The sequence below is a fragment of the Saccoglossus kowalevskii genome, chromosome 14, assembly GCF_978046115.1.
Source record: "Saccoglossus kowalevskii chromosome 14, keSacKowa6.1, whole genome shotgun sequence".
NCBI lineage: Eukaryota > Metazoa > Hemichordata > Enteropneusta > Harrimaniidae > Saccoglossus > Saccoglossus kowalevskii.
The window spans coordinates 23,797,204-23,811,920 of record NC_140654.1 but is presented as its reverse complement, the minus strand read 5'-3'; the positions used below and the strand labels follow the sequence as shown (position 1 = coordinate 23,811,920).

The 14,717-nt window shown below is 36.1% G+C and overlaps 1 protein-coding gene across 1 annotated transcript; it reads left to right on the top strand.

Moving 5' to 3' along the window:
* Positions 1-2,249: 2,249 nt before the first annotated feature.
* Positions 2,250-14,116, top strand: LOC102809892 (solute carrier organic anion transporter family member 5A1-like). The gene is made up of 8 exons (XM_006811883.3): positions 2,250-2,946; positions 3,237-3,545; positions 4,003-4,167; positions 4,531-4,729; positions 10,063-10,228; positions 10,331-10,635; positions 12,913-12,977; positions 13,423-14,116. Exons 1-8 carry the CDS (start codon positions 2,250-2,252, stop codon positions 13,689-13,691), a joined length of 2,175 nt encoding a protein of 724 aa, XP_006811946.1. The 3' UTR covers positions 13,692-14,116.
* The last annotated feature ends 601 nt before the right edge of the window (positions 14,117-14,717 follow it).

Genomic DNA, 14,717 nt, shown 5'->3' with positions numbered 1-14,717 from the left:
AACTAATTAAGAAATAGAAAAGTTGGTTTTTAGAATCAGCGACTGACATATTTAAATAGAGAGAGTTTTTTAACTTTGTAAGGGGTAGAAACACGAGAAATCTTTACAGCGAAGGGTTACATCAGCTGACTATTTATGTGAATAAAGCTGTAAAGAACTAATTCTTTGGAGACGAAATCGGCACCTCCATGCGTATGTGTAATCTGCAGCTCGTCGAAGTCCCTGGCCTTCGAAGTTCATGTTAATAACACCAACGACACCATGGACAAGATGAAGACTCATGAGAGCCTCAAGATGGATGAATATCAAATAGAACTGGCTTATCAGCATGAACGACATCAGAAACAACACAGCACAAGAAACTTAATCAAGTATATCCATGAGAAACACAAGAAAAACACTTTCAACTGATGCATTGTAAAGACTGATCCAATGAAGGTGAAAGACGTTACGCTACACATAAATCATGAGTAGAACAATAAGCTATTAGTATATAATGCAGACAGAAACGCTCGCCTAAGGTAACAAACACCGTGTATCACATAGTTAACGCCGTATATCGAATTCTCTCAATATAGCATGCCGGAATCAACGACGATGAACTTTTTCAAAATCTTAGCACTATTGTTTAGTTTATGTAACATAATGCATGCTTCATATTGTTGAATTATGAACGTTATTTTGTGATGTTGAATTATGTCTTATGTGAACGCCCAGAATCCACGTTTTAAACTGATATTGAATGATTAATAGGTTGCCGTTCCCTGAACACGAAGCTAGTGTTCATAAAAGTAGGGTGCAAATAATGTGTGCTTGATGTATTTTCTTTGATAAATCCTCCTGATGTGAATTATGATTTATGGTCCTTTATCACTCACAAATAATATAGTTTGCAATGCATTGGTTATCGCAGCATAGTAGTAATACATTGTAGCCATTTTGAATGACTGTCTACTACCAGTAGAAATAATTTGATTTTAGCTTAATCAATACGAATTCCCTACCAAGATTCTGAAGCACTAGGCCGCAATATACAAGAAATAGGAATATTATCATTTTCAATACATTCCATAATTATTCTTACAACATCCTCAACATCGTGGTCTATACTAGACCATCGAGCCAATGATGACATAAGTTTGTGCTGCTGAGTGGATAATAACTCATCTAACCCACATACTACAATCATCTTCGAGTTCATGTTATTTCTTGCAATGAGGTTCAAACCTCATTATCTATATGGTTTAGCCATCTAGACAGTTTGTAATCACTTTTGATAGTATTGTATATATTTGCATGTGTTTAGCAATTTACTTGGCAGTAACAAGCAACTCATCTATTGTCACTCTCCTTATCTGGGGGCGATATTTGTAGATATTTAGTAGTAGCAGTACTCTGTAATTCTAAGTGTTTACAATTGTACACAATTTTTGTCCCACTTTAAAATCATTTTAAATGTGTGTTTTTTTCTTAAAATCGCAAATGAGTTATATTAACATTTCTTTCTGTTAAATAGTAAAACAGTGTCTATTAGCTTATCCAGATACATTATGTCAAGAAAGTGTAAATTATTATAATAAAACTATTTCGACAGTGCTTTGACAAGAAACGTGTACTGAAAAATGGAGCACTGTAAAATATACCTTTACTAGACACACATTTTGTTAAGTGAACTTGTATAAAAAAAGTACTTATTATCACAACAATATTGAAAGTGCCTTTACAGGACACACATGAAGGCAGCAGTATGTACCCCACGCATTGTCTTATGTATGTAAAATTTGTGAGTGATCTCGGGGTCATTCAGCAAGTGGTCCCAGATACCCTACCCGACAAGTGACTGTAGTGGAACATTGAATGATTATTTTAAATTCCAAATAATGACAGACAAATGTTTAGACAAATTGGCCAGTGTTGAGTGAGTGAAGTCTACATACATTATTCGCAAAATACCGTGAACTGTATATGTATATAAGCCCAATGTTTTGACATAGTTCAGTACATTATACAAGCAGATAATCTAACTGTTACAATGATGTAATAAGACACTTTAATAGCATCAAATTACACGACAGACTACTTGCAGCATTGCATCCTCTAATCAATTATATCCTGATCAAACACGAATCATACAAACATAATTCTGTCAGTAAGCATTTGTATTTGCTGATGTTAAATTTGACCAGAACAAATGATTGTTTACATCTTAATATTTCAGGTGATATTTCTGTCAACATTGATATATAAACATGGATATGGAAAGCAATAGCCACGCCAATATTCCGACAGGAACTGAACAGTCACTGCTTGATGACATGCCTGTCAACGTCGTCTCTGCGCTGTCTATTACTGACCAGTATGATTACAGTTGTGGAATAAGAACATGGCGCCCTCGGTGCCTGCAGGCGTTTGCGAAGGCTCAATTTGCAGTGGCCGGTCTCGTGATTGCAACACTGTGCGTGACTTTAAATTTTGCTGCAATGTCATCTGCTTTAAACAACTGGGAGAAACGCTACAGTTTACCCTCTACTATAGTTAGCCTTGCATTCACTGTCATGGATGTAGCCATGTTGTTGCCACTAATTCTAATAACCTACATAGGTGGTAGACCAGATACCCACAGACCACGGTGGATAGGAAGTGGTATGGTGATTGGAGGTATAGGTCTGCTAACTGTCAGCACTCTGCAATTCATGTCGGGACCATATCAATATGGCGTTATCCGTGAAAAGAAATCATTCGATCTCTGCAGTGCTCAAAAAGATTATTCCTTCAACGAAACCAAAGGATGCAGTGAAGAGACTATACATGGAGAGCAGCTTAAATTATTAGTACTAATACTCACTGGAATAATCATGTTTGGCATTGGTATATCTCCACTCTTCACTCTTGGGATCACATATATTGATGATAATGTTCCCAAGAATAAAGCCCCTTTCTACATTGGTAAAGTATCTCAAATTTGTATTAGATATATACTGTATTTGTCCAATTTTTTGGGTCATTTAGCCTTGTTTTAGCCTTGTTAATTTCCCAACACAATTCAATGTATTCAGTGATCCATGGCTGGGTATTATATCCACATTTCTAGTGTGATTGTTGTAACTAGAAAAAAATGTATATTGAACATGTTATTGTTAACATAGTTTGCATTGATAACATAGCTTGAACATAATTACATGAGAATAACAATGAATAACATTACAAACTACTGATTTGTTAATTCTTCAATCCAGGTGCAATGATCTCTATGTATGCATTGGGACCAATCATAGCTTTCCCGGTATCATCTGCATATAATAACATGTACGTTGATTTCTATCGTGTCAACACATCAACGATCGATATCAGTCGATATGATCCACGCTGGGTCGGTGCTTGGTGGCTCGCTTTTGTTATCAATGGTCCTTTGTGTATTATTGTTGGTTTATCGATTATGTTACTTCCGAAAAAGATCCATGCTAAAGTAGAAATTTCAGGTAGTCCAAATCAAGAAGTAATTGAGAACAACACTGTCGTTCCTATTTTAAACAAGAAGCTGAAAGGTATGTCATATTTGCAGTGGTTTATGTGCACAGTATAAAAAGTGTATAATTTAGAAGCTGGTCATTACTGGGTAGGAGATTTGTGCTTTTTACAAATGTGATCAAATATATTGAAATAAAAACTTTCTTTCCAATGTATGTTAGTATGTGATGCATACTTTGCAAGCATATCAAATAATAGCATTTGGAATACAAACTCGTGTTGATCATTTTGTCCCCATATAAACACGAAATAGATGATTAACACTGAAAAACATGCTTGAAAGATTACAAAGGATGTGGCCAACATGTAGACAATTGAAAGTGAGAACCAATTACCGATATTAAGCAGACTCAAATAAAGAAAATGAACAATAAATATAAAATTAGATTTCAGATTACTCACCCAAATCGACAAGCTGTACACGTGTGTTCACTTTGCATAGAAAGGTATGTGTAATCCATATTTCCATTTCAGATCTGCCACAGGCATTGAAGCGACTAATGTATAATAAGACTTACATGGCAGTGATGATTGCGCGTACAGTTGATATAGCCGTGATAGCAGCATTGATGCCTTTTAGTGTCAAATTCATTCATGACCAATTAAGAGTTACCATGTCAATAGCGGGGACCCTTGTTCGTAAGTTATTGAGTCTTTGTAGACTCGAAAGCCTTTTGGTAATATGCTTTATAGATATTTAAGAATAAATAATTCGGCTATTGTACTTCTTTGGATTAAATGGCTTAAGCGACTCATGAGTGGTCATTTGAAGTAAAATTGACATATTTGACTTTAGACAAAGTTATTTATTTTTCTTATTTCTCGGGGGCTGGCATTTTCTTATAGCTTCAAAACTGTATTAACATAATATTGTGTGACTTAAGGCGCGATTTTTGAAATCATACTCAAACAATCACATGGAGCCAGCCTTATGTATCACACATATCGTGGATGGTGAGGCTCACTGGCAAATCCATATTCATTACTTCTATATTGTTGCAGCTGTTGCATTTATTATACCAAGCGGACTGGGAATATTTGTTGGAGGCATACTAATGCGGAAGTTCAAACCATCATTATTAACTACAGCTAGGAATGTCCTCCTTGTAGCTGTTCTGGTTGTACCACTTCCTATCATAATGATCTTTATTGGTTGTGATAATTATAGATTTGCTGGCATTAATACAGAATATGCAGTTAGGTAAGTGAACTTATTTTAAGCATTCATTAAAAGTTTCAATCATTATCATCATCATGTTAGCAATGAATAACACCACTGCTTATATCAATGGCATTTTTTTTATTATAACGTATTTACCATGTAAGGGTTATAAGGGTTTCTCAATTAAACAATTAAAAGGAAGCAGTAATACAAAACCAGTAAGATTTGAGAAATTAATCAATTTGAGTAAATCAAAATCATATTGTAAACATTACTGTAAACATCCCGTGATCTCTATTCAATTACATATTTGAACCAGTTTATTTAGTATGCAAGATATAAACCCTCGCTTCATTGACTCATATAGTTAGATTGAGACTAACTTGATATATTATTCAAAACATGTTTGTCTATGAGCAGAAGACCTACATACCTTGGATGACTTTTTCTACTTAAAGGAGTTTCGTAAATATACAGCACAACAATTTAGGTTAAGGCGTAACTTTATTTATAGCTGATGGATGGAAAAAAGATTGGGTATTGCGCAACTAATATAACGAAATGACATAACTGCAGCTTGAGAGATGAGATTAGCAATTGCTATGTGCAAATTAGTAAACTGCATAAAATACTTTGATTATTACATTGAAGAGTTGCCCACAGTGTTGCTATTCTTAGCACTTCAAGGTACTGTACAAAACGTCTTAAACGATTTTTTTTAAATGAAGTAGAAAAAAGTTTTTTCCCAGACCACTTCTTCCAAAGAAAATCTTCAAATTAATATTGGCACATTTCATTCAAGACCATACCCAAGCGAGACAATTTCATGTCCAGACCTTGTCCTAGAGAAACATCATCATGCCTTAGATCTTGTTCCAGTGAGACAGCATAATGTCTCTTAGACCCTGCTATACATGTGTTACATACAAGTGTTGGCATGATGTCCGGATTACTGATTGTATTGCATATAGAGAAAGCCATATATCATCTTGTGCTCAGATTGTAAGCAAGTTCAACTCAGTGAGAGTAGGCAAGGCAGCTCTTGTGGACTTTACCAACTTGTATTGATCGCCCATGCAGTCAAAACACCTACCTCATTATGATTATGGGTTCTGTTCACACAGAAATCAGATCCCTGCCGTTCTTGCACCACCTCAGTTACGACAGTTACATATTTACATGATGTTCAAAGTAAACCAATAACCACTTGGCTCTTAGGTTGGGTATATACAATTCAGTGGTTGATCAGTTTGATCGTAGAATGATCAGTCCCACCGTACAAGGTGAAAAATGCTGCTTTGTAAGAGGCGTGTACAATATTGCTGGGTATATAAGTAAAATCAACTAAGTACACAAAAGAAACATAAAAATGAAATATAAAGAAACGAAGTGGTAACTATGCTGGCTGACTACGTAATGTAATCAATATAATGGTACATTATATTCAAAAAGAGTTCTCTCAAAATAAATAATTTATTACAGTAAACCCCCAACCTGAACTGACATAACTGGTGATGTTTGTGTGCGTGTGTGTGTGTGTGTGTGTGTGTGTGTGTGTGTGTGTGTGTGTGTGTGTGTGTGTGTGTGTGTGTACTTGGATTGCTATATGTTGCGAGGACAAAAATACAGATATATAGCTACTTCCGAGGACATACACACCTTCCGAGGACCTTTTTCATAGTCCTCGGAAAACATAATTTATATTAATAGTTAATTCGATTATTAATACGTTTTGCGTAGCTTAGGTTTAGTATCGGGGGAAGGTATGGTTCACGTTATATTAATATTAATATAATTATACCATACCTTACCCCGATACTAAACCTAAGCTTCGCAAACATTTCTATGTTCAGTCACGGGATATTCAACTCTTGTTTAATTAAACTTAATTAAAATGCAATTCTCCATTGTATTGCATTGTAATTGAGTTTAATTAAACTCCAATTAAAACGCAACCCTATATAGGAACGCGTTTTAATCGAGTTCATATCGCAACTATATTAAAAGTTAATTCAACTATATTAAAAGTTAATCCAATGTAGTCCTCGGAACATATTGCAATACAAGTATGTGTGTGTGTGTGTGTGTGTGTGTGTGTGTGTGTGTGTTTGGATTGCTATATGTTGCGAGGACAAAAATACAGATATATACCTACTTCCGAGGACATACACACCTTCCGAGGACCTTTTTCATAGTCCTCGGAAAACATAATTTATATTAATAGTTAATTCGATTATTAATACGTTTTGCGTAGCTTAGGTTTAGTATCGGGGGAAGGTATGGTTCACGTTATATTAATATTAATATAATTGTACCATACCTTACCCCGATACTAAACCTAAGCTTCGCAAACATTTCTATGTTCAGTCACCGGATATTCAACTCTTGTTTAATTAAACTTAATTAAAATGCAATTCTCCATTGTATTGCATTGTAATTGAGTTTAATTAAACTCCAATTAAAACGCAACCCTATATAGGAACGCGTTTTAATCGAGTTCATATCGCAACTATATTAAAAGTTAATTCAACTATATTAAAAGTTAATCCAATGAAGTCCTCGGAACATATTGCAATACAAGTATGTGTGTGTGTGTGTGTGTGTGTGTGTGTGTGTGTGTGTACTTGGATTGCTATATGTTGCGAGGACAAAAATACAGATATATAGCTACTTCCGAGGACATACACACCTTCCGAGGACCTTTTTCATAGTCCTCGGAAAACATAATTTATATTAATAGTTAATTCGATTATTAATACGTTTTGCGTAGCTTAGGTTTAGTATCGGGGGAAGGTATGGTTCACGTTATATTAATATTAATATAATTATACCATACCTTACCCCGATACTAAACCTAAGCTTCGCAAACATTTCTATGTTCAGTCACGGGATATTCAACTCTTGTTTAATTAAACTTAATTAAAATGCAATTCTCCATTGTATTGCATTGTAATTGAGTTTAATTAAACTCCAATTAAAACGCAACCCTATATAGGAACGCGTTTTAATCGAGTTCATATCGCAACTATATTACAAGTTAATTCAACTATATTAAAAGTTAATCCAATGTAGTCCTCGGAACATATTGCAATACAAGTATGTGTGTGTGTGTGTGTGTGTGTGTGTGTGTGTGTGTGTGTGTGTGTGTGTGTGTGTGTATAGTCTCACATTAGCGTAGGCATAGACTAGTGGCAACTTAGTTAGAATGGTGATGGTGTTCTTTCAATGCCCCTCCAGCCACATACCATCTACCACTCAGTAGGCTCCTCTCAGAATTGCAGTTTAATCAAATTGTGCATATACATATAGGTACCATCCAATCAATGACCTTCACCAATTTATATACATGTGTCCATTTCATCACGAGACTATCCAGGCGGATGCATACAGTTTCACAGTGTAAGGCATGATTATTGCTAATGAGAGGGCATCCACAGAACTCGCACTGGACATGGGGTTCTTTCACTGCTAGAATAGCGTAGACAAGACAATAGTATTGGAAATGAAATACACATACACCAAAATATCAGATTAAAGTTCCTGGCTTTAATACCACTCACAAAAGCACAATGAAAAGATTCACTAAAATAGGGTATTGTACAGGGAAGTGTGTATTGGTGATATCTCGCAGTTCCAGGATGTGGAAATTGACGACAGTCAATGGCTTCTGCAACACAGCAACAAAGAAATACAGAAGTCTTGCTTGCAGACGAAAGATGTTATTCTGGAGGGCACCGCTGATAGCAGGAGATCACAGAGAAGCTCATATAAGTCTCAACGATGATTGAAGCCAGTATCACTTGTCTCACAATATCACAGCAGCAACACACAGGGTACACATGAAATGATAGACTCCAACTGCCCTCAGTCTAGTCTATTTAAGGGCTTAAATGGCCCAGATTCGGGAACACCACCTGTGTTTCCACATGACCCAATCAGAATGTGGTCTTGCCAGCAGCTGTCTCATGTAATTCACAAGCACACCTGTATGATCTGTCAAATACCTTTATGACAGTTACTACACGGCAATGCACGTTTCTTCCCATGATTCCGTGCACACTTCTATTTGCATAGTTTGGGGGGATATGACAAAAACATGAAGAATGAAGGATTCTGACATTGTCCCCTCATCAAGACTGAACATGGCATATTTTCAGTCCAATAATCAGCATCAACTACCAATAAATTTACATTTCTCAAAATTGCAAAAAAATATAAGAACAGTAACAGTAATTCTGAGCATTCTTAATCCTGTCTTTCTCTACCTTTAATTGCTATAATGTGGTAGCTAAATGACTGCAAATATAGGGCCCACCGCATTAACCCACTGTTCACTTCTCGTGCATTATTTAAGTAAGTTAATGGCTGGTGATCAGTATTCAAAATAAATTCTTTACCATATAAATGTTGGTGAAATTTAAGCAATGCCCAAATCACTGCCAGACACTCTTTTTCAATTACAGATTAACATTTCTCTCTGGCTAGCAATTTAGGACTTGTGTATGCCACTGGGAATTTTCCTTCCTCAATAAGGCTGCACCATGTCCAATTCCTGGTGCATCGCATCTCAAAATAAAACCTTTATTAAAATCAGGCAACCTTAAAATTGGTTGCTTACTCAATAAATCTTTCAAGCGATAAAAGGCACTTTCCTAGGATCTCTCCAAACTACCTTTCTTGGCTGACCTTTCTGGTGAAATTACTGAGAGGAGCTAATATTGTAGCAAAATTTGGCGTAAATATTATATTACCAATAATAAAGTCACACACTGGGGTCCTCATACACAGTGCCTCAACCTCACCAACATAAAATGATGTATCTATATATAGTCTCTCTACTGGGGCTTTCCAACAGGTACGGCTCTCCCCAGTCAATTGATTACCCTCTACAAATTCTACCAGCTATCAAGAGGGCCTCTACCTCAGTACTGCCAATAAAGCCTTGAACAACAAGCATATCACTCACTAAACTATTAGCTGGTGCAACACTGGCAACACTAATAATTGGCAGCTCATGCCCACATTTCAACTCAACTCTATCTCGTCCCTGTAAACATGGATGCCTACTTACATCAGTAAGTACACATGTAGCACTGGCTACCCGTAAATTATGATTTCTATTGATAATAAGAAGGTAACTTACCTTATAAGAAGATAAAATACCTTCGTATAATAACACCCAGTTAGCATCCATTCCATCTTACATATGCGCGCGAACACTCTTCTTAGCATAGATGCTGGAATATAGATAATTTAATAATGATGAGTGTCAAAATTGCTTCAATGAAAGGTTAATTTACCTTTCTACTGTCCTGGTACTGCAATATATGTGCATACATATATCAATCAAGCCTAAAAATTACCTTTTTCAGATTATATGGTAATAGTAGCAATGTGAACAGTGTAACTTCCTGTAACTCTGAATGTTTATGTAAAGATGATGTGTTTGATCCGGTATGTGGATCAGATGGAATTACGTACCTTTCACCATGCCATGCAGGATGTCAATCTCTGGATTCCCCTATGTCACGTGCAAAGGTAATGTTTATTTAAATTTGGCATACTTTGGACAGGGAATATATTACAATGTATTAATATAATAAACTAGACTTTGTAAAATATTTGTGTTTTTTTAAATAGAATTTTACTGAATGCGCCTGTACTGGTGCAACTATCAAAGATATGCCTAGTAGAATCAGTTCTGCTCCTACAAGTAATCATTCTCTGATGGCCAATAATAACTATGCAGAGACGTACAACAATACAATCAATAATGGATCTGCATACCTTCTCAATGAGGACGATATATCAATACTTGGTTATGCTAGGACTGGTATATGTGGAGAAGAATGCAATCAAATAGTTATTGTGTTTGTTGTCGTCTTCTTCATTTTTGGCTTTATTGGATCTCTCCCTACAACAATGACAATGGAAATCCTACTGAGGTAATGGTTTTAAATACGATGGGGAATACATTGCATTGTACTGCAAAAAAAACATTTCAAACATCCAATCCAACACGTGGCACATCACAGCAGTTCAAACCACACCTATCATTACATCAATCATTCCACCATTATCCCGGTTTCACGATTTCTATTGCTATTTCCTTCTACCTGCAGTATTTATTTGAGATATATTCGTTCCTTATAAACGATTTTTTGGTGTCAATTATTTTTACATTCAATAGCTGTGTGTAGCGACGCCATCAGTCTAACAAAAGTCATGCTATTCAAATGTGAGTTTCATTAGTGTAGTTTCCTAGTGTAGTTTAATTCCAACGTCGTTTATGATTGGTCAGTTTGAAAGTATAATATTCAATATGTATGGACATATAAATAAAACATAACGAAAGAGTAAAGGACCTCACTTGCTGATGCTAAATTATATTAACTAACAACGTTCATCTGAAAACAGAAAACAAGATTGCTCTTAGTTGACAGTCAAAGTACAATGTAATAAAGTGGATACTGTGTGGGTAGTTTCACTAAACCATGGATTAGGGATGACATGTTATCTGGTTAAATGGACATTATTTTATTAATTATATTCACTGGGAAGGCTCTGATTTAATAGTATCTACAATGCAGTACACGACCTGCCTAGAAGAACATGTGTATATTAAATAAACGAGACCTCTCAGTATGTGCATGCGGTACGGGATCAGAGTGAACTGCAACTGTGTATGGGGACTGCTGATTGTTAGATTGGGAAATCAGAGTGAATTGCAACTGTGTTTGGAGACTGCTGATTGTTAGATTTGGAGATCAGAGTGAACTGCAACTGTGTTTGGAGACTGCTGATTGTTAGAATGGGAGATCAGAATGAACTGCAACTGTGTTTGGAGACTGCTGATTGGTAGATTGGGAGATTAGAGTAAACTTCAACTGCGTTTAGAGACTGCTGATTGGTGGATTGGGAGATAAGAGTGAACTGCAACTGTGTTTGAAGACTGCTGATTGGTAGATTGGAAGATCAGAGTGAACTTTAACTGTGTTTAGAGACTGCCGATTGGTAGATTGGGAGATCAGAGTGAACTGCAACTGTGTTTGAAGACTGCTGATTGGTAGATTGGGAGATCAACGTGAACTGCAACTGTGTTTGGAGACTGCTGATTTGTAGATTGGAAGATCAGAGTGAACTAACTGCAACTGTGTTTAGAGACTGCTGATTGTTAGATTGGGAGATCAGAGTGAACTGCAACTGTGTTTGGAGACTGCTGATTGTTAGAATGGGAGATCAGAATGAACTGCAACTGTGTTTGGAGACTGCTGATTGGTAGATTGGGAGATTAGAGTAAGCTTCAACTGCGTTTAGAGACTGCTGATTGGTGGATTGGGAGATAAGAGTGAACTGCAACTGTGTTTGAAGACTGCTGATTGGTAGATTGGAAGATCAGAGTGAACTTTAACTGTGTTTAGAGACTGCCGATTGGTAGATTGGGAGATCAGAGTGAACTGCAACTGTGTTTGAAGACTGCTGATTGGTAGATTGGGATATCAACGTGAACTGCAACTGTGTTTGGAGACTGCTGATTTGTAGATTGGGAGATCAGAGTGAACTAACTGCAACTGTGTTTAGAGACTGCTGATTGTTAGATTGGGAGATCAGAGTGAACTGCAACTGTGTATGGAGACTGCTGATTGTTAAATTGAGAGATCAGAGTGAACTGCAACTGTGTTTGGAGACTGCTGATTGGTAGATTGGGAGATCAGAGTGAACTGCAACTGTGTTTGGAGACTGCTGATTGTCAGATTGGGATAAAACCTAGTGTTCATGGACGGTGTAAAAGAAGTACATGTGATGGAACCAAGCTCTTCTCGGCTACGAAATGTTTTAAAACAGAAATTTGCTTTGTTCTAGTTTTAAATTTCAACGTACACACGTGTATTGCCATTAGCACAAGAGTATTATACACCACAACACCACAACAGCACATATTTGTTTAATATAACTTGTTCTGCGCTCTAAATCTTGTATTTTATTTTTTGGGAACTCCCTTAAGTGTGAACTGGTGCCTTCGAGGTTGCATTATGCTTTTGAACTGTTACGAGATTGTCTTATTTCACCCATATTCCAAAAATAAACACAATAAAAGGACACTACACTACACAATACAGTGCCATACAACTTTACTTGCCATACGAGTAAACTATCATTAATTAAATGAAAGCAACTTTTTTTCTCAATTCACGTCTTCAAACAATCATGTTCTTTTGTAGGTGTGTTGACCCAGCAGAAAAAACATTTGCACTTGGAGTTCAAGATGTGTTTACTCAGCTATTAGGTAAATCACTTTGGTTAAAATGCCACAGTTGCCATACTGCGTGATTTTGTGCACGGAGACGTATACTGTACTTGTTAAACACATTACATACCAACATTCCAACAGGCTCTGCGTGACGACTGTGGTGGATTTAACCTTCGACATTGACACTACAACTCAGACCCCACACTTGCCTTATGACGTCACTGTCTTGAAATTACTCAATCACCAGCAGTGGCGCCATCACCGACTAGTTACTCACACTGTCAATCACTTGGGCGGTGTATAAATAAGTTATGACAGCAATGAATGCCCGGTCAATATTTAGTTTAAGAGTCAATTTTACTAATTGGTGATTTCAATAGGAACTATGCTACTGTAATAAGTACATTCCAATTATTAATAATATTTTTCCTATGATGCTTAATACAACTTAATCTCATTTATTTATTTATTATTCTTTCAGTTTGGATTCCAACGCCTGTGTTTATTGGAGCAACCATTGATTCCACATGTGTGTTGTGGGAAACGACAGCATGTGGCGATGAGGGCGCTTGTTGGTTATATGACATACCGCAATACCGCATGAAATACATGTTAGTACTTTTAGCTATTAAGGTCGTTAGTTTGATCTTCAAAGCACTGATTTGGTGGATGATTAAGAATCGCGTTAATGGAGATAAGAATTATGATAATGTTCCAACAAACAAATCTGAGAATGAAACTCATCTTTAAACTACAACTTAAACATGACGATTGTTACATATAATTATATATTGTTAATATTATTTATGCTATTAGTATTTATTTATTAGTTTTGGAACTGCGCCATTCCGTCGCATCTATTTTACATTACAAGTTATAATAGATGGTGTATTTTTGCAATAGTGTAAGGTACGGGGATAATGGGAGTAGTGTGGTATAATGTATAGAGGACAACGGAAATAACAATATAATGATCACGAAGAACGTCATAATGTACACGTGTAATGCAAGTAGCAAAGTAAAAAATACAGGTGATTATGTGAGTAACACGGTATATTTTACATAGAATGTATACATAGGGAGTATCACAGTGCATTGCATGTGGTAATCACAGTGCGGGTTAATTCACACAATCAATCCCAAAAAATAAAATCATTGAGGCCCAACTTCAGGGATATATTGTCTTTAATGTGTATTTCCAATACGTAATCATTCATTACGCGCATACGATTAACTACAAAGATATGCAAAGGTAAATAACTTGCAGCATTTCAAAAATCAAAAATATACAAACATGGGCATATAAAATTCATAAAAAAGAAAGTATAAATGATTAACGTATACACAACAGCTGCAGGGTACAGTGACATTATAAAGAACAATGTCTCACATCCACATATACTGGAACAGAAAATAATGAAACATTTCTAATGCTATGAAGAGATCAAATATCGACTGTACAGAATTTACAGCTGTTACTCAACTTAAACACAACTACTTATTTAGTTTGGCCTCAAATAAAATACAGAATTTAGCGACTGTTTTTTTTTAATTGATGTATGGGTCTTCAGTCAGCAGGATCGCACGTCTCTTCCTTTGTCCTTTGTCTCTACTACTCCATCAACCAATATATATGAGTATATTGCGCTGGGATAAAACATGTGAAACATATTATGTTCTATGATGATACAACTTGATCTCGTTTATTCAGCCAATACACTGTGGCTAACAGTTGAATGCACATCTTGCACACCATTACTGATACTTGTGTGTTCG